General features: G+C 36.8%; 1 protein-coding gene across 1 annotated transcript in view; it reads left to right on the forward strand.

Moving 5' to 3' along the window:
- LOC131689725 (protein O-mannosyl-transferase TMTC1-like) overlaps nucleotides 1-25,833 on the forward strand; it is a 739,528-nt gene that overhangs the window by 613,184 nt on the left and 100,511 nt on the right. The window contains exons 5-6 of the mRNA XM_058975014.1: nucleotides 5,512-5,832; nucleotides 5,929-6,118. Of these exons, the coding sequence (XP_058830997.1) occupies nucleotides 5,512-5,832; nucleotides 5,929-6,118 (511 nt within the window). The remainder of the gene's footprint in view (nucleotides 1-5,511; nucleotides 5,833-5,928; nucleotides 6,119-25,833) is intronic.

A 25,833-nucleotide genomic window follows, 5' to 3' on the forward strand; every position in this document is an offset into this window, starting at 1 on the left:
AGTAGCCGAAATTACTAGGCAAATAGTCAGAGCAGCAGAGATAGCGATCCCTAGAACAACTGGGGTCATAGGAAAAAAGCCCGTCCCGTGGTGGAACGAAGAGGTAGCAGCGGCGGTCAAATCACGAAGAAAGGCACTCCGTAAGCTGAGAGCAACCAGCAACCACGATAAGGACAATCATCTCGCCGAAAGTTTTCGCGCAGCCCGTAGAATAGCACGGGATGCCATCACTCAAGCACAAACAAACTCATGGAGGGATTTTGTAAATACTTTCACTGTGCAAACGACCGCCAAGACCATGTGGAACAACTACCGGCGCATCCAAGGTTTGAGCTCGATTCACAAATATTGCAGCAATAAAACACCAAAATAAAAACATCACTAAAGGATCTCAAATCGCTGAAGCATTGGCAGAATCGTTTCAATCTGTATCCAGAAATGAAAGCTACGATCCAGAATCCCTCGCGTATAAGACTAACACCGAAAGCAACCGCCTAAGAATACCATCCGTAGGAGAAGCAAGCTACAATAACAAATTTTCCACGACTGAGCTCGAAGAAGCCTTTTGCAGGCTACGCGGATGGTCGCCGGGACCCGACGAGGTGCATTACGCCATGATTTTGCATCTTCCACTGGACTGTAAACGGAAGCTGCTAGAGACTTTCAATCGTATTTGGACGGAATCAAGATATCCTGCATGCTGGACTAACTCGCACGTCGTTCCGATATACAAGGGTAAAGGAGAGAGATCAGATCCCTGCAACTACAGGCCCATTTTTCTGAACAGTTGTCTCGGGAGGCTGTTCGAACGAATGGTCAATAACAGGTTAACACATGTTTTAGAAACCCAACGGTTGCTCCACGGGAATCAGTTTGGTTTTAGAAAAGGACGAACGACAACTGATCATCTCGTAGAAATTGAAGCACATATCCGGCAAGCCATGAACCATAATCAATACACACAAGCAGTGTTTCTAGATGTTTCCAAAGCCTACGACACTGCATGGAGGAGACTAGTGCTGGATCGACTATGCGGCTGGGGAATAGGTGGACTGATGATAAACTATATACAACAACTGCTAGCCAGAAGAACCTTCTCTGTATCAGTCAACGGAGAACTCTCATCGGAAAAAGTAAATGGAGACGGGCCTGTGCCAAGGTTCCGTACTAAGCGTGACTTTGTTTCTGGCCGCCATAGACTCGATCACAGAGAACATCCCAAATCATGTGGAGATTTATCTTTACGCAGACGACATAGTTATAATCACCAGTGGGCACAACTGTAAAAACATTCAAGAAAGGCTAAAAACTGCATTGATCGAAATTCAACAATGGCAGATGCGTACCGGCTTCAAAATTTCGGCTGAGAAGAGCGCCACAATCATATTCCGTAACTCCAAAAGTAGAAAACCCGACACCTGCACCACACTCCTATTAAACGGACAACAAATTCAACGAAAGAACATCCACAAATGTCTGAGAATTATTTTCGACCAGAACCTTTCCTTCAAGGGTCATTTCGAAGATGTGAAGGCGAGCTGTCAGCAACGCGTGCAATTTTTGAGATATGTGGCTACCAGAAATTGGGGAGGCGACCGTAAAACGCTGCTGAAACAATACTAGAAAAATTGCTCTACGCAGCCCCGCTAATCTCGGCAGCAAGCGACTCAACCTTGAAACAGCTGGAAACAATTCATAATGCAGGTTTACGAGCGGTATGTGGAGCGTTTTATACAAGCCCGATAGCCAGCATACAAACAGAAACGGGAGCTCCAGACCTTCGAAGTTTACTTGAGCAGCGATTAGACATTTACGCTTCGAGAAAGGAGGCTCTACAAACAATTCAATACTTCAACAACACGCAATCGTCTTCGGAAGAGAGCTGCGACAGTAGCTCGTGAGAGTTATGGAATTCGAAAGTAGCAGTAAAGTCCTATATCGCGAGACAACGAGGACCGCAAGTCCTCAAGCAACTCAAACTAAAGTTACAGCCTATAAACATATTCGTTCGAGCAACAAGTTCTCCTTGGCAAAGGACATCAATTCCGGTGGACAAGAGCTTGCATACCGAACAGTGTAAATGAGCAACCCTCAGAGATCTAGCCAAACTTTTCCTAGAACTCAAAAACTCGAAGTACCGCGTCTATGGTGCCATATATACGCATGGTTTCAAAAAGGATGGACGTACTGGGTATAGCGTTATGAAGATACGGTCATACGCAAACGAATTTCGGATTTTAGCAGCATATATAATGCTGAAAGTTTAGCCTTAAAAGAAGCAGCGACATGGATAACGGAACAAAGCGAAGTGGGAGCTTACTTGATATGCTCAGACTCTTTAAGTGCTATCAAAGCCTTGGAAAACCGAAAAATCAACAGTACCTGGAGAGATGACATGGCAATTCTCTACGGAAAAGCGACGAGCAACGGATCGGCAGTAACATTTTGCTGGGTTCCTGGTCACGCGGAAATCACCGGGAATGAACGGGCTGACGCTGAAGCGAAAAGATCGTTGGAGGAGTGTATTTACACCAATTCAGCGATAGAATATAAAGAAATCCAAAATATCGTGAAGGATCGAGTATTCGAAAAATGGCAAGTTAAGTGGAACACCATTACGAACAACCACCTACGGGAAGTGAAAAATACAATAGTGCCCTACGAGGCATCTTTTACCGGATGCAGAAGGGACGACGTCGTACTGGCAAGACTACGGATCGGACATTCACAGCTTACCCACAGCTATTTCCTAGAAAAAAGGACCGACCGAAATGCAGTTGGTGCAATGCTACACTATCAGTAAAACATATTATCCAAGACTGTCCAGCACTAGATGACGAGAGAAGAGCTGCCGATATACCCGCTAATATTAGAGAAGCATTGTGCGATGATGAATATAGGGCAAATCAAGTTTTGAGTTTCCTGAGAAATATTTTACTAAACAACAGCATTTAAAACAACTAAGAATAGGAGGCAACCATGCAATGCAAAATATATACCAAGTAAATTTGATTTTTTCATACGGACCCGAATGACGTAACGTTAAAAGATCCTAAATAAAAAAAATAATTTAATAATTTATATTAATTTTACTATTTTTTCAATTTTTATTATTTTTTTCAGTTTACACATTTTACTCACTTATTATTTATTTTATTGATTCTGTTCAGGCATTCCTTTTATGGATTCGTTTCATCCAATTTGTTAGTTTGAAATAATTTAAATTATTCAATTCCTTTTTATGTTGTTTAATTTTTCACGTAATGCTCTGAACTAATTTGATGTATTTATTCTATTAATTTGATTGATATTAATCATTCTACTCATTTTAGCAATTTGGTACATTTTTATATATATTTTTTTTGCTTTAATGATTTTTAAATTTAATTTGTATTATTGATTCTTCATAATTTATTCAGATTTTTCGAGGTATTATGCGTGCAGAACTCGAAACTGTGTTCATTCCACCGCTAGTTAGGTGCACACTTCGCATGAGTTTTGCAAACTAGTGAATGATCCCGCAGTGATATATGTATGAAATAGCTCATCTCACTGTAAGGTGGATTGTGTCGGTGTTTTTTAAAAAGGCTGTGCTTTATTAGTTTATAGACGAAACCAATCCTCCAAATTTGACGGTTTTGAAGTTATGTCATTTGCAATAATATTGAAATAAATACATAATGACATCACTGTCGAAAAAGTACTTCTAATACATCAGCGTGATAATTTATTCCAAGCGTCCATTATACTAATCGCCCACTACATCTAACGTATAGTATGCCTGGCGTTCTTTATGCATAACGAGCGAATGAACAAAGTCTATATGTATTGCCTAATGGGTTACACCAACTGAAACTCCGAGTGGAAAATCTAGTTTTTTCTTACTGTGAAGCTATTTCAGAAGATTTTTATACGATCTTGTCTAAGTAAGAATCATTTCTCTTTAACCGATTTAACCATCCACGGGGAAGAAGTTTCAAGGCGATTCTTACTCAGTAGTCGCTCAGTCAATGTTTTTCGTTTGATGTTTTCAGCCGACTTTCTCAATCTAATATAATTGACTGTGTATGAAGCATTTTATTTTAAATTGGTTGACGGATACAAAAGTTATAAGACCTGAGCCATTTCAATGGTTTATTCCTTCGCAGATAGTTTAAAAATTTTATTTCAACATTTCTTTTCTACAAAAGCAATTAATTCACCATTAACCCTTTCATGCCCAACTTTTTTCTAGTGAATGTTGGGTTTCAAAACTATTTTTCCTTGAAACGTAGAAATTACGTGGAAAACGTAGCCAACGACGGTCTAAATTGATAAGTTTTATCAGTTTTCAATAATATTGCACCATAACGAAGATATATGAAAAAATCATTTTCGGTCGTCAACGTAAACTGTCCCTGGCAGCACTGCTCCATCGGGATCCAATCAGACTAATTGCAATAACTTCAGTTCTAGAGCTGATCCTTGTGACTGTTAATACTCAAATTAAAGATAACAATCACATTAATGAGCCTTACTTGTTTTTGTGAACAAATCTCGCCTCAATCAAAAGTTATAGTTGTTTAAAAACGTTGTTGTCCACAAACAACATGGGCATGAATGGGTTAACTACGTCTGATGTTCCTTATGAGTTTTAAAATTGACAAACAATTAAAGTGTTTATTTAATAGCTAACCGTGACAGAACCCACTGGTCGTAAGTAAAACTTCGGATGTGCGCTTCCAAAACAGTGAACAAAGGCGAGAATATTTCCAAGCGTAACCAACCTCTTCTAGCCGTCCGTCCAGACGTATTTCATCCCGAAATCGTGAAACCTTCAGCTCATTCCTACGCGTTGTTGCAGCCATTGAAGTATGTACGTTTGTTGTTGCTGATGACTGTGCAATCTCACTGAGTCTGTACCGAGGATATGCACAAGTAGGTAAAGCAATAAGGAAGGAAAACCAAAAAGCTTCTTTCATTTACAACAACACTTCCCACTTTGGCGGTGGCACAGCAGTGGGACGAGCAAGGGCAAATGAAAATAGCATACCTACCTACCAGTCAGTGAGCAAGTTTTTGGAATGAAAAGAAACCCGAAATGAGCAAAGAATGGGTCTCTCGAACATTGCGATGCTGTGGCTAGTCTGGTTGGTAGTTTGCTAGTTGTGGCATCAGAAAACCATTCCAGTACCTGTTTTGTTCTTCTGGATTACAAATAATGTTTGGTTGTTAGCTTATTTCTAGCTGTTTCTTGATTACACCACAAGAATAGCAAGGTGGTATTGGATGATTTGAGGGAAAACAGAATACTTACAGATTCTGGGCAGTTCGTGTACTGTTTCTTAGTTAAATAACCCAGTTGATTTTCAATGTGTTTTGGTTGCTGATCCAGTGCGTGATGTGCATAATGAAAATCAATTTTAGTATCGAAACCGTCTGAATATTCATTTCACTTTGAGCTACATACCGCTGTTTGTGATTCACGAGCACGCACATATGTATTAAAATCTAGTTTTTGTTTCCTTTCAGGCACAGTGACGAACCGGACAGCAATTCCCTCTGGCTGAGCATCGTTCTCGGTGGGCTGAGCATGCTGGCCAAGGAAACCGGCATTACGGTATTTCTGCTCAATGCAGCCTACGATGTATACCGCAATTGGTCCTCGTTGAAAAAGACCATCCAGGATGTGAGGTGGAGCGAGGAGACACACCAGCTCGGTCGCCGTGTCTCGCGGGTTTTGTTCTCCATGGGGTTCCTGTTGGCCGTCCGGTTGGCGCTACTGCAAGGTTCACTGCCGAAATTTTCCCAACAGGATAACCCCACAGCGTTTCATCCCAATCTGTACGTCAGGTGAGTTCAGCTAGAACCGTAGCACTGCAGGATCCACCCAAAATGGATTATAAATCTTCTCCCATTCCATTCCGTATCATCGAATCGCATCCGCAGATTGCTGACGTTCTGCTATCTGGCCGCGTTCAATTGGTGGCTACTGCTGTGTCCATCGACGCTCAGCCACGACTGGCAGATGGGATCGATACCATTAGTCACATCAATAAGTGATCCTCGGAATTTACTCACGTTTATTGCGTTTTTTGCCGCCCTGCTCCTCGTCTATAGGGGAATACTGGATTTCGAGGTAATTGAAATATCAATTATGCACTGTACCTTCGGTCTGGACTGCAGCTGCGATCGGAAAGTCACCGATGCAAAAGCATCATCAGGAACAGAAACCAGTCCGAATCCGTTTCCCAGCTGCTTTTACTCATCACCTTAGGGATTCATGGTTAGAGTATGCATTCGAATGCAATCTCGCCAGCAGCAGTTTCGCTATAGGATACTCTACGGAAAGTCATTTCCGCCAGCGCTCAAAAATGCCTCAACTGAGCTGGATGATAGAAGTTTTGTTTTTCATTCAATGAGAGAGAATCAACTATGCAAATTGATGATGAAAGTCCAATATTAGATACTTTTGTTAGCTTTCATTTTATATATTCCGGCTATACTTTATGGGTTTTATTGGATAGATGCAATAGTTCTGCAGCATTACTCTAACTCCTCGTTGAGAGCGGCTATTGTACTATAAATCACAGAAATCCAGAGAGTCCAAGTTAGATTCCATAACAAACTTGAAGTGTGGTGATTTTGGGGTGGGCACTGAAAATATTCATAATACATGGAGTAGAACTGCATAACAAGAAATTTGGTTTAAAGTGAGCTTTTCAGATTGAATTATTGAATATGAAATTCAGTTTTTTTTTGCGGAAACGTTTTGATATCAGAAATATTTAACAACATTTTAAAAATTTAAATTAGAGAATAATTCAATCAGTTACCTCCACGAACAAAACAATACTTCAAATCAATTTTGAACAATACCTTAATTCACCTAAAATGGAACCCCTCCAGAAAATTCCAATCCGTTTAATTTTACTCTTGAAACTATAATCTTGCATTCCAACAGTTCTTCGATAGTCAATAAAAGATTGAAATAATTTTTCAACCCATATCATTTATCTAGAAGAATAAGTCAGTCAAATCTCTAATATAATATTTAAATCGTAGAACCGAGGTTTTAACATAAAAATTCATCTCAAAATATTCTACACCGCAGAAACACTTCCAAGAAATAAATTTGTTCTGTGATCTACATTGGACAATCACAAGTATTTGAGGAAAGGGAGCTGCAGTTTATCTGGGATATTTTGTGAAAGGATCCCAAATTTGCACACACTTATATACGATAAATGTAATGTTTGCTGCGACTTAGCGGAGAGAGAACTGTTTGTTCAGTTTTGTGTCAGACTCTCTATACATAATTCTTAGTAGCTTGAAGTTGCAAGCTTGCCAGAAACTGTCTTTTTTGCTCAGTTTGACTCTTTTATGGGGACATATTGCAACCATATAACCATGCTGTTTTTTATGCCTATTGAAGAAGTAACTCAAAAGGAGTTCACTTCAACGGTCTTTTCCCCATTAATACAATAATAAAAAAATAGAATAAATGAGAGAAATGAAACTAGCAAAGAAATATAATGAGTGAAATTATAGAGATAAATGACAAGAAAGAAATAAATAAAACAGAGGAAGTGAAGAAATCATATAACATTAATAAAATTTATTAAATAAATACAATCAATAAATTGAAAAAAAAAAACAAAGAAATAAGAAAATAAAATGAAAGTTGTGAATATATAAAATTGAATATTTATCAGGCAACAGAAGCATCCCAAATTGAAATTGATCCTGGTGCAGCATCTCATGGATAATGTTGATAGAAACTGATTCAAAAGCCCCCTTAATATCCAAGAAAACTGATGCCGTCTGCTCTTTGCTAGCAAAAGCCGTTTGAATTTCTGTTGAGAATAACGCGAGCCAGTAAGCCCTTTGTATCGATCCGATTGTTGAGGCGAAAAAGAATCATTTTATCAAACAAATTCCGGATACATGACAGCACTCAATCGACCGATACGAGTTGTGGTCGCAGACTGGTTTCCCTGATTCTGAGATTCTAATCATGAGGAACTGTGTTTCCCGTCATGAATCTTGTTGAATAAATTCAACAAACGCCTTTTTTCAGAGTCAAGCGGATTCTTCAACAAATTGGATTTTATTCTGTCTTATCTTGGAGCATTATTATCGTAGGGTACGCGACACGATAAGTCTTGTATTCCGACACAGAGTCTGGGCAGACTTTCTTGGCGAAATCGACTATCCAGCGACGTTAATGTTCCACGCCAAGGACTGTTTCGGTTTTCTATATATGTCGAGCAGTACCCCAAAGGGTGCTCATCGATATTTCTCTAGATAGCTTGCCAACGAACCGGTGCCAATAACCGAGTTTTTGGCTTTTATCAACCTTTTCGTTGTCTTTTATAATGTTGCGTACTTGATAAAATTAACAGGCTTTCCGACCTGCTTTGTATATGAAAGCTTTTTCAGTATACACGTCTAGGTGCTCACCATGGGTTGCAAGACCGTCCGTGCGAGTTCGCGTCTGGTATGCGTTTATTCTAAACTTGATTCATGGTGCCGAAAATCAAGCCTTCCAAAACTCCATACTCTTCTTACCGAGGAAGCTCTTGTGTGAACTCGATTTCACTGGACATCGCGGATTTCTTTCTCCAGCTGAGACATAGGAACACTTAGGGTATTGAATGTTACAGGAATTACCTGAGATGTTTTTCTGAATTCACACTGATAATATAAATTCGTAAATATAATGAAATCGATCATGCAATACACGAATTCATTCGTTATTTTCTGCAACGAAGCATTTTCGTGCATTGTAAATAGTAGGTTTCGTTTATTTCATGAACAAGAATGGCCGCTTGGTGAACAAAAGCTTTCGTAAATTTTACACATTTGATGTACACTGCACTAATGTTATCGTTGATAACAACATTATTTTTCGCGAATGAAACGAATTTTTTGTTTATTTTAATAAACGTTTGTGCTTATTATGAACGATTTCGTTGGTCACACGAATCCATTTCGAGTATCTTAGAAATGTTTTCGTATTTATTAGCCTCTTATTGTTTCCAGTCGATTTTTTTTTAATTTAAAAGAATCGATGTGGCTAAATCGATTTTATTGTGGTACAAAGAAATGGCCGCTTGATGATCGAAAGTTTTCGTAAATTTTACTTATTTAGTGTACATTGCACGAATGTTGTCGTTGATAACGACATTATTTTTGGTGAATGATACGAAATGTTTTGTTTATTTTAATATACGTTTGTGTAGTTCGGTAGTTGAGATAGTTGGGTAGAACAGACCCGTTGAAGGTCTCCCGATAAGAGTCTGATTTAGTATAGGTCCTTTTCCCTTGAGCTACTGAACTGATGCTGATGCTGAATGCAGTTGTTTGCAGACCAGTATCGTCACTAGTTTAAGTATGAGGTCTTCAAAACAACATTGTGTTTCAGCTGATCTACGCAATTCAAACTTGAATCGATAACCACACCATCGATTTCGATCTGGTTTGCCGGTATGTATACTCTGTACTCCTTCGTAAAAAGATCGTAACCAGCAATATTATTTGCCTCTTTCGAACTATTTACCACCACGCGAAGCATACCAAAGTCAATTTTCAATATTTCTGTCATGGCCGAATATCGTTCCGTTAGAACTCTAGAAATCTCAAACAGATTTTTTGTCATGGTACAGAAAATGATCTTGAAGGGCCCGGTTGAGGAGCATAGTTTCGCCCGGGTAGTCTGTTTTATTTCAACTTCCATTTCACCTCCAAGTAAATCTTTGTCGATGGAAATAATTTTTGTACGGTTCTAGAGCTCAGTTAACTTTGTTTAACGGTATCCAGCCGGCTCTCAAAGAAAATAAGCAATATTGGTCCACTGCTCTGCTGTTCGAATAATGATTCTTTACGCACAATAGAAAAAAAATGTCTAAACCTCTACAGGCGGAGCTCACAAAAGGAAATCTTTGCATAGACTATATATTGTTACACTGCACTGACTGGAAAGAGCGTTCAATCGGTCCGAGAGTTACCGTACGAATGAGCGTGACTTACTGTAAGTAGCCCAACAAAGAAGTCTAAGCACTAGAAGAAAATTGTAGGAAATCAACAAACTAAAAAAGATTTCAGTGAAGAAAATAAAGTAAATCATCGAAACATTGGTTAACAAGAACATTAGAGAGCCTAAGGGATTGTTGGCGGTTGTTTCAAGGTTAATATTTCTTGAATCTAAATAAAAAAGGAAAAATTACTGCAAGTCTTAGTTCAATAGAAACTGAGAAAAAGAAACTCTGCTAACCAGGGATGCGAACAGTACCGGTAAACTACATTTTTCCGGTACCTTTACATTTGCACAAGCCGTACAGCCCGCTACAGCGACGCATCACTACTGCTCTTGCCAGAACGGTAGCTAAACCGAGTACACTTTTTCGTACCGCAGTAAAATACATGTTTGTTTTGCTGCTGTACTCCGACTGCTCGGTGAGAGTGTGGCGTAGTAAAGTTTGTTCGCTCGCTTTGTACACTTTTGTCTGCATAGTCAAAGAAAGAAAGGCCCGCACACGAAAGCGTTGATGCCGATCGTGGCGTATATGAACCGCATTCATTGTTGTCGTTTGTGATTAAAATATTCAATAGATTAAAATATTAAAAGTGTAAAATAAGGAAAGAAGAAGCAGTACCGCTCGCGTCTGGTGGTGGTTTTTTGTCATGTTACTGCTTTGCTTACAGGCTGCCGTACAGCGCTGGGCGTCCTGCACTAGCGAACAACAGTAGCGTCGTATGAGAAGGGAGAATGTAGACAGAAAAATTACAGCCGTAGACAAGGTAGGCATTTTGCATCCTTGCCGCCAACTTACCCAACCGCCAACTAGCAACGGATTTCCATGCGTCATTTCTGCTGCAGTATTTGACTGAATCGCCGATAGTCGTTAATAAAATACACTGAAACAATTGACAGGCTACATAATGTTCTGTTTATCACCCGAAAAGTGAACAAAATATTTGTTAAATTTTTTCGACATTGCTCAAATTGTGATATGATCCAAACTTGTGATCATTTTAATATTTTGAGTTTAGATTTTGTATTAGCATAGCATAGCAAAGCATAGCATGAGCACCAGCACAATTCGTAAATGGAGTTGCAGAATTGAGCATATCAATTGCCATATCAGATTTCGCCACAATCTACAATGACGTAGACCCGCTCATCTCTACACATATCAAATGGCGAAAAAAATGTTAGCTGGAGATTATACAAATTTAAATCATATATATCTCTGCAAATTATTATTGCACAGGCCCTTTGTAATGATATTTAAAATACTTGAGAAAGGTACGTGAAACGATTTCACCGGTATCCAGTATCCATTAGGCGAAGATTATTTCTATATCCTGCGTACTGCCAAAAACACTTTCTACGTCGCTTCCGGAAGTGTAATCGGCTACACGTCGCATTCTCTCTCTGCAACTCAATTTGATGACCGAAACGCACCTTTTGCTTGACTTCGTGCTACGAAGCGAATCGTACAAAGATGAATCCGGATTTGTAATTGCAGGTTGTATTATTTAATCAGGACAACCACAAATGATCCAAAATATCTAAAATTCTCAATTCAAAGAAGATGACAACTGAAGTCTTCCAGTCCTCCAGTCTTCCCGTCTTCCAATCTTCCAGTCTCCCAGTCTTCCAGTCTTCCAGTCTTCCAGTCTTCCAGTCTTCCAGTCTTCCAGTCTTCCAGTCTTCCAGTCTTCCAGTCTTCCAGTCTTCCAGTCTTCCAGTCTTCCAGTCTTCCAGTCTTCCAGTCTTCCAGTCCTCCAGTCTTCCAGTCCTCCAGTCTTCCAGTCTTCCAGTCTTCCAGTCTTCCAGTCTTCCAGTCTTCCAGTCTTCCGGTCTTCCAGTCTTCCAGTCTTCCAGTCTTCCAGTCTTCCAGTCTTCCAGTCATCCAGTCTTCCAGTCATCCAGTCTTCCAGTCATCCAGTCTTCCAGTCATCCAGTCTTCCAGTCATCCAGTCTTCCAGTCATCCAGTGTTCCAGTCATCCAGTCTTCCAGTCATCCAGCCTTCCAGTCTTCCAGTCTTCCAGTCTTCCAGTCTTCCAGTCTTCCAGTCTTCCAGTCTTCCAGTCTTCCAGTCTTCCAGTCTTCCAGTCTTCCAGTCTTCCAGTCTTCCAGTCTCCCAGTCTTCCAGTCTTCCAATCTTCCAGTCTTCCAGTCTTCCAGCCTTCCAGTCCCCAAGTTTGTTATGAATATGTACAGAATTCTTTACTGATACTTTTTGCATGTATCAGGCAACTAGCAGTTGGAAAATTGAATTTTAAAATGATTATGGCTTCCATTGATTTAGTTTTCGATAAAAATACACTAAACAAAATTCAGTTTGGATAAGGAAAAGGTTTTTTTCAAATAACTTTTTTCCTTGAAAGTGCCCAACTTGAATTTTTGACGGTAGGTACTGACCATAACTGCCTATCTTGGAACAAAATTTCATCCAAATAAAGATGGGGGTTTCGTGAATCGACTTTAAATCGATTTTTTTCAGTGTAGGAGTCGATGATGAGTTTTTTCAATATTTTAATTCAAAAATTTGACTAATTTTGTGAAAATCAATCCTACTACATTTTTTGTAGGATTTATCATTTTTAGACTATAGCCATTTGAAAAAAAAATATTCAAAAAAGTTTGACCCTTTTCAAAAGAGAGTCTAGATCATTTTTGGAAAAACAAACTGTGCAAAGTATTTTTTGTGACAAAGTTCTCATGTACAGAAAGTTTCATTCAAATCTGAGAAAGTGCTGTCAACTTTTATTAGAGTTGGCGCGAATTTCGTCAAGTGTCTAGAGTGTTTATGTAATTTGGTAATATTAATAATTATGTTTTAATTTGAATTGATTTTACTATGAAATACTTAAGAACCATGCTCCTCGACCCATGAATCGGTGTTGATTAGTAAGGAATTTAGAAACTGTTAATTGTATTCCGAACCGATTTTTTGATGATTTAAATCATATCTTTTAAACTACCGTTACCATATGCGACCAACACAGCGTTATAGTTTGCTCATTACCCAACGATACAAAATGGGCATATAAGTAATTTGATTGTCACCTAAATTTACAGCATCAATTTTGAGTGTTTTGACAAAGATTAAGTAGTTAGAATATTTTATAGCTCGAGAGGTAATCAATCAGTTTTGATGTAACCATATTTGCAACTTATTCAATTATGTGTAAGTATCTTCGTTTTGCATACACTGCTGGATGCCACGAAAAGTGACGATCATCAAATTATTGCACAGAATTTGCAAGTCATTGTAAATCTGTGTAGGATAATTGGGATAAATGAAAACGGCAAAAAAATTGGAACCATTTCATCCTTCCTAGAATGTCGTAGTCTAGGAGCCAAACGCCTAGTGCTTCCAGCCAGGACCAACAACGACGACGATGAGGATTAACGGAGTAGACGCAAATGCGGTGGATGCCCCCATTGGGAGACGTAAAGATGAATCTGTCCCATCGGCAAGCATCGAATCGAGGACAGCAGTGATTGGAAGAAACTTAAGAAGATGGTGCTACTGGGCATCTTCCATTTTCCAAAATTGCTGTTCGCCCCATTCAATGCCAGGGATTATGTTGCTTGATACATTGTTATCAGGGGAAATGTCTTCCTCCTTCCTGATGGAATGAACAAAAAAAACCAAACGAAAGAAGAAAGCGTCTCCACTGATTGAGCTGGTATGGATGGCAGGAAAAAAAAGCTTCGCCCGCAAAAATAAGGATGAGTGATTGCTAAATTGAGCCCATTTGCAATAATGAGCTAGATGAGCAGAGATTTGCGGTAATATCGCTAATGAAGCGACGCCGGAAAAATTTATCGACACCAGCCGTCGAATAGCATGGTCATGGTTTTATTTCAATTTTATCTGAAACATGCAAAACACGGTACTTGTGTCTACAAAAAGTACGCAAGATTCTTTTTTCATTGCTTTTGGTAGAAAAATTCCATAAAATCGGATCCAGATAAAAACAAGAAAATCGGATTGAAAATTATCGCAAAGCCACAAACAAAAATCCAAATCTTCGACCTGACATGATGAAATTACTAACAATCAATGTTTCGCGTCCTTAAAGCGCATAACAAACAATTTCATTTGCTGCACAATAACCAAAATTTCGCCACAGGCTCTAGAAAGCCTCGCCACAGCTTTATGCCGTTCGCGTGTGGGTCTGTAATTTGAAATTTCGAAAGTATCCTTCTCATTAATTTCCCATGGGAGAAACGTCAGCTTATAAAGCTTTTGGTAGACACCGTTGGTGGAAACAACTGGCAAACCCAACGGAACTTAGGGGTTGCTCGATATACGAGCGCGTTGTAAAATATGCGAGCATGAAAGAGGACCCAACAATACGAATTAACATGCGGGCTATCCAAGCGACAGTAGTAAAATGGATCCCTTTTAATTAAAGATTACCGCTGCGTAATCTGTTGTAATCTTCAACTTTAAAAAGGTTTGTGTGGTCGGTAGATAGTGCCGCATACAATTCTCCAAACGTGTAGTTAATAACCGGTGAAAATCCGTAGTAAAAAAGTGATAATCTCAAAAATTGGATACGTTGAGTTGAACTAATATTGTGTGGTATGGCAGAAAGTCAACATTCAGATTTGATACGTGTTCTATGGATGATTACCAATATAAAAATGCACTTGAACAAATCAGAAGGAATACCTAAAATCTTGAGCGTTTTTTCAAAACGTCATATCTGCAATGAGTTACTCTCTTTGTTTACTTTCTCTTTCGATTTTTACGGCGTCAATATAACACTTTTCACTTATTTTACATAGTACAGATCGAAAGACGGTGGTTTTAACTAGCATATTATGCAAAGAGTTGAGGGATAAATGTTAAAGTGACCGAATTATTAACAGAAGAGAAAGTAAACAAAGAGAGTAACTCATTGCAGATATGACGTTTTGAAAAAACGCTCAAGAAATATATATTTTTACCTCTTTTACATAATTATGAGAAATATTTCTAACTCATGACAAGAACAAAATAAGTATCAAAGTCTTTTGACTATGCTCAAATTGTTTAATGATCCCTTTTCTAGCATACACTTTTTCCCGAGCATGGAATTTCTACAATCAGAAAATCCAGAGAGAATCTAACGCTCCAAATAAGCTATCTGCCCAACTGCTACCATCCCCCCACCTTCTCTCGCCCAGCAAAGAAGTCAAATATGTACTCGAGCAGACCACCATGTACGGCGGTCAACCATCACGAATTTATCTACAAGTTAATTTCATTTTATCTTCTCCTGGCATAACAACTCTTACACAGCAACCGACCAAATGAAGCGAGTTGTGCTTCTCCGTGTTTTTCCTGCTTGGAACGGCACCACCGCCGCTACCTGCTCTAGTCACTGTAAGCTATAAGCCAGAGACCGAGTGGAACTACAATACTACCTACTTCCGGTCAAGCAGGTTCGTACGTCGACATCTGGAAGTGGCCAAAAGTTCATTGAAATAAATTGAGAGCCGTGCAACCCTCGCACCAGCAGCAATACTTCAGACATTCAACGATATTCGATGGGGCGTAGTATTTATTGAGTACGTATTTATTGGGGAGAAACCAGAAGTTAGTGTATATTGAAGAAGACTTGATTCCTTCTTTACCTAAGACCCATCACCCGACCTGCTGCGGTTGGGGAGGGTTAGACTAGTTCGGCAAACGTGGAAAAACTTTTCCCCCCGAGATGATGTGTGCCAGTTTCCCGGGGAAACATACAATCGTGCAAACGTTATCGAAAGGGAAAGTTGCCTTTGACATGGCAATGATTTGAGTGATTTTATTAGTTCCCAAGATGTTGTTTTGGTTGTAATTTCCTGCTGATGTTTCCTTGCGATAGCGTCGAGCGTTGCAATGTTTAGGGAGGGGAAATAAGTTAAAGGGCAAATGAACAAGAAGGAAGCGTCCGCATCAAATAGAAAAATAAATGAAATTGATAGAGATGTTGTGAAATAATTATATGAGTTTCTTACTATGTCTTCTGGATGGTATCAAAAGAATCCCACAGGATAAAGATATTGTGATATGCTCTCCTTCCATCACCCAAGCCAATTACGAGACGACACTGGTAGACCGATCGCATTCACCAAAAAGGGAATTGCGTTTTCACGTGCACGGTGAGTTTTGTGCTGCTTTTCGATAAAAGTTTTTTAAAATAGGAAGATCCTTAAATGCTTTCATGGCGTACCGGAAAAACGTGGATGGATTGGCTTAGGTATCAATATCGCAATGACGGAATTTAGTATGTAGTAGCGTGTTTATCTCTAAGATATTTTAGAATGATCGGAGACCTCCATTCTGGTGATATTTCACATACATACAGTGATTAATCGCCCTTGAAGTGAGATATTTCTTGCAATATTGATGAAAGTATGAAAAAAACAAGCGCAGATCGTCCGAAATATGGAAGAGTTTTTTTTTTGTATTGAAGACAAAGCATTTCTATTTCTAATCTTATCGAAGTTAGAAGTAGAGTGAATCTCTTAAAAATTATTCCTTTTTATAACTTCTTAAATATCGTAAACAAAGCTTTAGTAAGTTTTAGGATATTGCACGTTATAATACGCTTACGATTTGCGAAAGCTATTAAGCCAAAGTTTTACAAAAAATATTAAGTCCAAAATAATATTAAAATAGTATTTTGTTAAAAACTAGCACTAAAATAATTATCGACTTTTCAATCTTCACCTTTTGCTTTTAGTTACGTACATTCTATTCTGTCATTCACTGAATTTTACATGCAACCGAAATTATAGGAAAATATTGGTTTATGATAAGCCTAGGATCAGAGCATGAGACGATAAAAATAATTAGAAATGGAATTTGCGTTTCGATTTCGAATCCGACACTAACTTAGAGGCAGAACTCCTTTTCTTCTGGGCAGCGCCGCCGATAGGGGAGGGAGAACGGGGTGTTTACCTCCGAGCCCAGAGTTGTGGAAGGGGCCCGAACTTTGAACAGAGGGAATGATTCTGACAAATAATATTTTTATATTTTTACATTTCTTACAAAAGAAATGTATAGGATTCGCTCAAACTTTGAAAACTTTTTCCGAGGCCCAGAGGGCCGAGTCTCATATACCAATCGACTCAGCTCGACAAATTGAGACAATGTCTGTATGTGTGTGTGTGTATGTGTGTATGTATGTATGTACAAAATGTCATGTAATTATCTCAGCAATGGCTGAACCGATCTTAATGAAATTAGTTTCAAATGAAAGGCCTAACGTTGCCATTTGACACTATTATTTTTGATTTTCGATATGTTGTTTACTTTCTGAGATATGGGCGATTTTGTCAAAACGCGGCAGGTTTTTTGCAAATAACTTTTGAACAATACAATATTGTCCCATGAGCTGCACATAAATAGAAAAAATGTAAAAATACCTTTCTAACAAGCTATAGATTGCCAAAATCCATGCACGAGTGGCGGAGATATTAAACATTTTGTATTTTTAGTCCTCGCTTACCAATTTCCACTAATTAAAAATGAAATTGTTTCATATAGAGTATTGCTTTACTGGTGTTTTAGAGGCAAAACTAAACCGATTTTGAATATCGGGGTATGAAAACACATCTACGTGATTCAAGGAATTCGATGTTGAGAACATTTTGTGAATTACCTTTATAATAAATTAACTATTTCTCAAAAATCAATATATAAGTTCACTTCAAAGACAAAATAATGTGTTGATAAAGAAACAGTGAGTTCTAGTATTTATTCCTTGGATTAGGCATTGCGTTCAATCATGAGGTATATGTTGGGCGGTATATCAATACACAGATCAACAAGTAATTCACCTAGTAGTGAGATAAAAGATTTCTAATATAATTATACTTGTGGCGTCACCGAAAGCAACTGTAACAAGCCCAAAAATCTAACGAAAATTTAGCTCTTTTGCAAGATTTAGGTTATACTGGTTATGGCGCAAAAAATACTACTAACATTATTTATGATAAGAATGTAAGAAATCAATTTATCATAATAATATACCTATAAAAATAATGTCACTGCATTAACCATCATTTGCCATTCCTCACACGCCTCCCCCCCATCTCTCTCTATCTCTCTCTCTCTCTCTCTCTCTCTCTCTCTCTCTCTCTCTCTCTCTCTCTCTCTCTCTCTCTCTCTCTCTCTCTTCTCTCTCTGTCTCTCTTCTATCGCATCTATCTAGCTATTTCTGTATCCATTTCTAAGTTGCGTGATAAGATCTTCTGCCAATCTGAAATATTTATTAATTGTAATTGCGATGGTTTGAGAAAACAAAACTATTTTTTTTCTGTTGTTACATCAATTCAACTTTAATTCAATTGTATTCAAAGCCTGTATCTACACTATGATTAAGGAAATTCATGGCTATATCAGAAAAATATTTGGCTTAACTGGGAATATGAAAGTTTGACGATGAAAATTTTCAAAAGAGACATTCCACGTGCGATATTTAAACTATTCGTATCTCTATTTAATTTTGAATGAAATATATGCTCAAAGACTGAAAGCTGAAGCGAGCAGGATTGGAATTGCCATCAACGTTTCGAAGACAAAATACATGAGAGGAAGAGGTTCTAGAGACGACAATGTGAACCTCCCACCCGAGTTCGGATTGACGGTGACGAAATCGAGATGGTCGACGAATTCATGTATTTGGGCTCACTGGTAACCGACGACAATAATAACAGCAGAGAAATTCAGAGACGGATCTTAGTGGGAAATCGCGCCTACTTTGGACTCCAGAGGACGCTCCGGTCGAACAAAATTCGTTGCCGCACGAAGTTGATTATCTTCAAGACGCTGATTAGATCGGTGGTCCTCTACGGCCACGAGACCTGGACTATGCTCGTGGACAACCAACGCACCCTTGGAGTTTTCGAACGAAAGGTGTTGCGTACCATCTATGGTGGCGTGCAGATGGAAGACAGAACGTGGCGCAGGCGAATGAACGAAGAGTTGTATCAGCTGCACATTCGTTGTATTGGTATGAACTTTCATGAAAAATAACGGATCAAAGACCAAAAATATCCACAAATTAGATCTAGGAAAAGAAGTCTTCCAAAGTACCCACTATCGATGGGGGATGCAACTACAATGTATCTTCTAACTTATCATCGTCCATATTTGGATATACTGAGTAGTTTGAACCATTTCTTTTTCACAGTATTGGTCTGTATACACCCAACGCAATTTCTCAATGCAAAAAAGGCATTACATCTTTTCGTGCATATTCCGAATTAGAATCATGCCTTCTTCGCATTGTAGACCAAGCATAGCTACAGCATTATACTAACACAGCTTGATTCATCATGAAATAAATTGATTGAGAATACACGCTACCATATTATCCGTCCGCATGTAAAAGTATTAGTTTGTTTTGCTTGCTGAGTCTGCCAAAAAGGTGGTATATTCTATACATGAATACCTCTGTGGTGTTTGTAAGAACTTCTGTCTTCATACACAGTTACGCTTTTTTGTCTGCGAACAGCTCAATTCCAACCACACTAGACGCTTAAACAGTTTTCGTTCACGAGAGTGTGTGATATACGCGTTATTTTCCCATAGCGAATGGATTTTGCCGTAAAATCATCGCTCTCTCATTCTATGCTTCAGAGAAGAGTGGAAGAAAATGATTTGTGCTCAGATTGATTTGCGGTGATCGTTAACCAGGGCGGTGATGTGCGCTCAAGAGAATGACATGGCGTCATATTGGCGCAGTCAACATAAAAAACTTTGTTCATAACAAAACGACAAACGACACGAATGAACTTATGATGAATGAAGTTCATGTTTGACAACACTGGTTTGTTTACCTCGTCAATTGCGTAAGTGCGAGTGCAACGGGTGCTCATCAGTTGCATTCGAGCTCACGTAACTCCCATGTAAACAAACCACCGAGAATTGTCAAACAAAGTTCATCCGGCTCATTTTGTGGGGTTATGTCGGTTGGTAGGGTTCGTCGCGGTTGCGGTAATTACCGCAACCGCGCGGTATTTACCGCACCCGCACCGCAAAAACTGCGGTGCGGTGAGACACTTTTTCCTGCGGATGCGGTGCGGGAAATGAGCTTTTACCGCGCGGTATTACCGCAACCGCACGTCAAAAAATAATTGATAAACTCTGCAGTCTGCTTTAAAAAGTGAATTAAAACTATGACTTTTACCATTTGAGAAGGACGCAGCTAGATTTATTTTCTGAACGAATTCTGTCAGAACGTTCGAGTTTTATTTATTACCCTATAATAGAGAAACATGATAAACATTTAATTGCTCTAATTTCCATAGACTTGAGAATGATTTGAAAAGAAATCCGAATATAATCTGTATTCGACCTATCACTACTTGATTTTTTACATTTCGGTCATTATTATAAATATTATAAAACATACTGATACTAAGAAATAAAATTTATAAGCTGTGTCCAATATAATTTGGCACCATTATTTTTACGACATATTTTGCAAACTATTTATTTTTTACTTCAAAGAAAAAAATTACAAACGAACCTTTTCAAATACATAAAAGGCACTGTCAAATCCAATTACAAAATGAATAATTTCTCCTGACTTCTCTTGGCAATCGTGGAATCGTAATTGTTTTCGATGACATTTTCTCAGCTGTGAGTTTTGATTAATTTGGAGAACTTAGAGATGAACTAATAATACTACGACTTAAAAACAATCCTAAGAATGTAATTATCATCATCAAACCTAACGAATTTGGAGGATTTTTTTTTGCGTGCGTTCATTGTTCGTCCAACTGGGAATATTTCCTACCAAATTAACAAATAATATTTTTCAGTTAGGAGTATTTTGTAACTTTTTGAAAGTAAACTTTCGAAGTTAGTGTAGGGCATTGCGATTTTTTGTGTTTCTCGAAGTCTCCCTTCATATTGTGACAAGTATCAAAGTTAGCCCAGATGCCAAATTTTGCATAGTTTGGACAGTTTTTGCCTTAATTGAAAATTTATCTCGAAACTTTAACGTATTTTTACATGGAATCTGTATACAAAGTTTGAAAGAAATCGGTTAAGTAGTTTTTGAATGGCAGGTAACACCGGAAATCATGTTTTTCCAGAGACGTTCTACAAAAAGCTTGGTCACCGAGTCGATTGTCGATATTTCTGCATGGAAAATGCTGTATTGAAATGATACGCTATAATGCACAAAAGTTTTGATCAGTTCGCTTCACGCAAAGTTTAAAAAAAACAATCAAGAAAAAGTGTTTTTTTCGCGCCAAAACCCTTACCTCTCTTAATAAAACTTGCAAAGTTTAATATTTTCATAAATGTTACATTTTGAGGAGTCCGTCAAAGATAATTTTCGTGTAAATAAGAATAACATTTTACTATATATGGCTATACAATACAAATGAATAATTTTTCAGCACAATTTTAAAAAATCATGATTTTTACCGCATTTACCGCATTACCGCGCGGTGCGGTGCGGTAAATGCAATGCGGTTGCGGTAAGCGGTGCGGTTTTATTATTTTTTTGCGGTTGCGGTGCGGACTATCCATTTACCGCCCACATCCGCACCGCGACGAACCCTATCGGTTGGTGTAAAACCTAATTGTCACACTCTGTATGTAGAGATAGAGATGCCAGTTACCTGTGTGCGATGGATTCGCATGTTTGGGAAATAATACAAACTGAAATGAGTACCTGCCAGATGTCCTTTACAAATGTATTAGTGTGGAGTCATTTCAATACTAATACTCCGATATCGTTAAATTCACTGATACATTACCAACTGTGGGTTTGTGTAAGTTTCTGTGGTGTAATCGCCATTTAATGCATTTTTGTCCCGGACCAATATCGCTTTCTATGCATTATACCAGTTACAATGCAAAATTCTCATTAGAATCATGCTTATTCGCATGTAATTCATACGGCTCGCGTTTTGGGTGTAGGACTTATTTATCCATATTTCCTGCGCAAGAATTCCGAACGAAACAATATGAAAGCTATAAGGATGAATGGAAAGAGACTGCATTGCAATCAACTGAATGCACGGCTTTTATGCTATCGACATAGCCTAGACATTTCACATTATTTACTTCAATGCAAATGAAAACTTTGAAATATCTACCTGTCTCATTCACGAATCGCATTCTCCCTGTCGTTCTCTGTTCAAGGGGCTTGAAAACACGGGTGACCTTGTCTCACTTTACTATATTCAATTGCGCGTTAAAATACTGGACCAGTAAATTCAATTCTGTACATAAATCTTTTATTCGGGAATATGTGACCAAAAAGTAAACATCGAATTCCAAAGCAAATTGAACGTTCCAGGTTCCTGATAACTAATTAAGGTCCAACAATAAAGTAGAAACACCAGATAATATTAAAACGACGCCGTCAAGTGAAGAAGCATAAAAACAAAAAGAATAAAGCCAAAAAAAATGTAAGCCATAGAAAGTCCATTGCATATTTATTAGCCTTTTCTCAGAAGATGGGATTTTCAAAAACATTTCAAAACTTTCTGTTGTAATGGTTCTCAAATTCGTACAATCCGGTTTATTCATTTTCTTTATTCAAAAATGTTTTTAGCTTCAAATATATGACCATTTCATTTTAATTAAGTATTTCATTCCGCATCTTTTTATTCGTTTTGTTCATCTGCGTTCATTTTACTTATTTTATTCGTTTCATTCTTTGGATTCACTCTGATCAGTTTATTATTTTTGTGCATTTTGCTCATATCATTCATTGTTTTCATTGTATGCATTTTATTCATTTTGTTCAGTTTCTTCATTTTAATAATCCGACTACTTTTTCAGTTTTAATCATTTCATCCAAATAATTTATTTGATTCAATTTATTTCTTTATATTAATTTATAACCTTTTACCATTGTTCAATTTTTCATTTTAATCAATGCATTTAATTCTGCTCATTTTCTTCTTTTTATTCATTTTATCACTTCAGCTCATTTTGTTTATTTGATTCGTTTGTTTTATTTATGCATTTCATTTATTTTTTACTTTACTCATTTTGTTCATCCATTCTTTTTATTCATTTGATCCATTTCATTAATTTGATTCATTGTATTCACTGGATGAATTAAATCAATTCGATTCATTTAATTCATTTGATTCATTTGATTAATTTGATTCATGTGATTCATGTGATTCATTGATTCATGTGATTCATATGATTCATTTGATTCGTTTGATTCATTTGATTAATTTGATTCATTTGATTCATTTGATTCGTGTGGTTCATTTGATTCATTTGATTCTTTTGATTCATTTGATTCATTTGATTCATTTGATTCATTTGATTCATTTAATTCATTTGATTCATTTGATTAATTTGATTCATGTGATTCGTGTGATTCATTGATTCATGTGATTCATTTGATTCATATGATTCATTTGAATCATTTGATTCGTTTGATTCATTTGATTCATTTGATTCGTGTGGTTCATTTGATTCATTTGATTCTTTTGATTCATTTGATTCATTTGATTCATTTGATTCATTTGATTCATTTGATTCATTTGATTCATTTGATTCATTTGATTCGTGTGATTCATTTGATTCATTTGATTCATTTGATTCATTTGATTCGCTTGATTCATTTGATTCATTTGAATCATTTGATTCATTTGATTTATTTGATTCGTGTGATTCATTTGATTCATTTGATTCGCTTGATTCATTTAATTTATTTGATTCATTTGATTCATTTCATTCATATCTTTAATTTTATGCATTTCATGTTCAGTCATTCGTTTTATTTCATTCAATTTGTTAGTATGAGTCAATTTATTCTATTATTCTTATAACTATCTCTAAATATAATCTTAATTTTTATGTAATAACCTAATCTAATTTGATTCGTGTATATTATAATTTTGATTTCCATTAATTTTTCTACTCATTTTATGAATTTAAAAACCTATTGTTTCATTTTTTGCTTTACTTTTTTATTTCGGTCGTTTCGTTGATTTCTATAATTTATTCAGTTTATTCGAGATTTTATTCGTGCAAGGCTAGAAACTGTTTTCATCCCACCTCTAGTTGGGTGCCTACTTCTCGTGAGTTCTGCAAACTAATCCAATAGTGAAATGTGTAAGAAATGTCTCATCTCACTGCTAGGTGGATTAAATCGGTTTTTTTTGAAAATGCAATTAGATCATTCATTTATTTCCATTTATTTCTACTTCTATTATTCCATTGTACGTATTCTGTTCTAAATTAATTAATTAAAAAAAGGAATTTGTTCATTTTTTATTCTTCAGGGCTCAAAAATTTATTTTATGGTCGTTCTTCATCGTTTGTTCTCTTTGGAAAATTTTGTGGATCCATTGCGTTCATTTCTGTATTTGTTTACTTTTTACATTCATTTGTTCAATTGATTTCATTGAATTCAGTGAATTTATTTCACAAAATTTGAATTATTTTGATTAGTTTTGTAGTTTTCATATTTTTCTATTTTAGTATTTTTCTATCCGCACTTTTTCCACACTTCTCATTATTAGTTCTCTTATTTTATTAAAAAATAATAATTTTTCTATTTTTTCGTTTTGGTATTTTTTTATTTTGTTGTGAATTTTTTCGTTCTCCATTTATCAGTTTTAAAATTTATGCTTCTCTTATGTATGGATTTTTTAAAAATATTCTTCAATATTCTTCAATTTTTTTTATTGTTGTGTTTTATTACTTTAAGTATTTTCCTTTTTTGTCCATTTAAACAATTTTATGTATTCCATTTTGTTCATTTTATCATATGAACATTTTCCCCATTATTTTATTTTGATCGTTTTGTGTTTTGTGCATGGTTTCTGTTTTCTATTTCATCTAATTTCAAGCTTCACATTATACGATTTTTTAATTATTTAACGCATTTTTTTAGTTTTCTTTTATTTTTCTTTATCGTGATATTCCTATTTTTCCCATTTTGTCTAGCATTTCTATTTTTACCTATTTAAACCATTTTGATTTTACATGTTTTCTATGGATACACTTTTGTCTGTTTTGGGCACTATCCACTTTTTCCTGTTTTCTGTTACTTTCCTTCAATCTATTCCGTCCAAATGTTTCCATTTATTTCTACTTCTATTATTCCATTGTACTTATTCTGTTCTAAATTAGTTAATTTTAAAAAAAGGAATTTGTTAATTTTTTATTCTTCAAGGCTCAAAAATTTATTTTATGGTCGTTCTTCATCGTTTCTTCTATTTAGAAAATTTTATGGATCAATTGCGTTCATTTCTGTATTTGTTTACTTTTTTGTAGCTTTGTTTTTATTTTTCTGTTATGTTCATTATTCATCTATTTATCGTATTCCCTGTTTTTATAGTTATGCTATTTTGTTTTTCATTTTATCGTTTACCCGTTTTTTATTATTTTAACCATTTTGCAATATTTTTATGTTTCCTCAATTTTAGTCTAATTTCCTTGTTAATTTCCTTCTTGTAATTTGATTAATTCATTTTTTCAATTCAATATGTTGCTATTTATTTAAATTTTATTACAAGATTTCAAATTTCAACTTTCCATTGTTGAAAAACTCCCGCGAGTACTTCAAAACTCATCGTATGTGTCGACTACATGGAACAGAAGGCTACTCGTAAACAAGGGTACTGTATTCCTTCCAACTTAATATTGTGAGTGTTCGCAGCCGAACGAAAAAAGGAATATGCCATTACTGAAAAGTGAAAGTATCGTTGCTTGATACAATCCTATCTATTCGGATGAACACCCCTGCAAGATCTAGTTTTGGCTCGGAGGAAATTTATCCTTTGTTGGCACTTTGTAATCAGATACCTAAAGAATCAAGGCATTTGAAAGTCAAGACTGGTTCTATCGCCCAAC

The sequence above is a fragment of the Topomyia yanbarensis genome, chromosome 3 (assembly GCF_030247195.1).
Source record: "Topomyia yanbarensis strain Yona2022 chromosome 3, ASM3024719v1, whole genome shotgun sequence".
Lineage (NCBI taxonomy): Eukaryota > Metazoa > Arthropoda > Insecta > Diptera > Culicidae > Topomyia > Topomyia yanbarensis.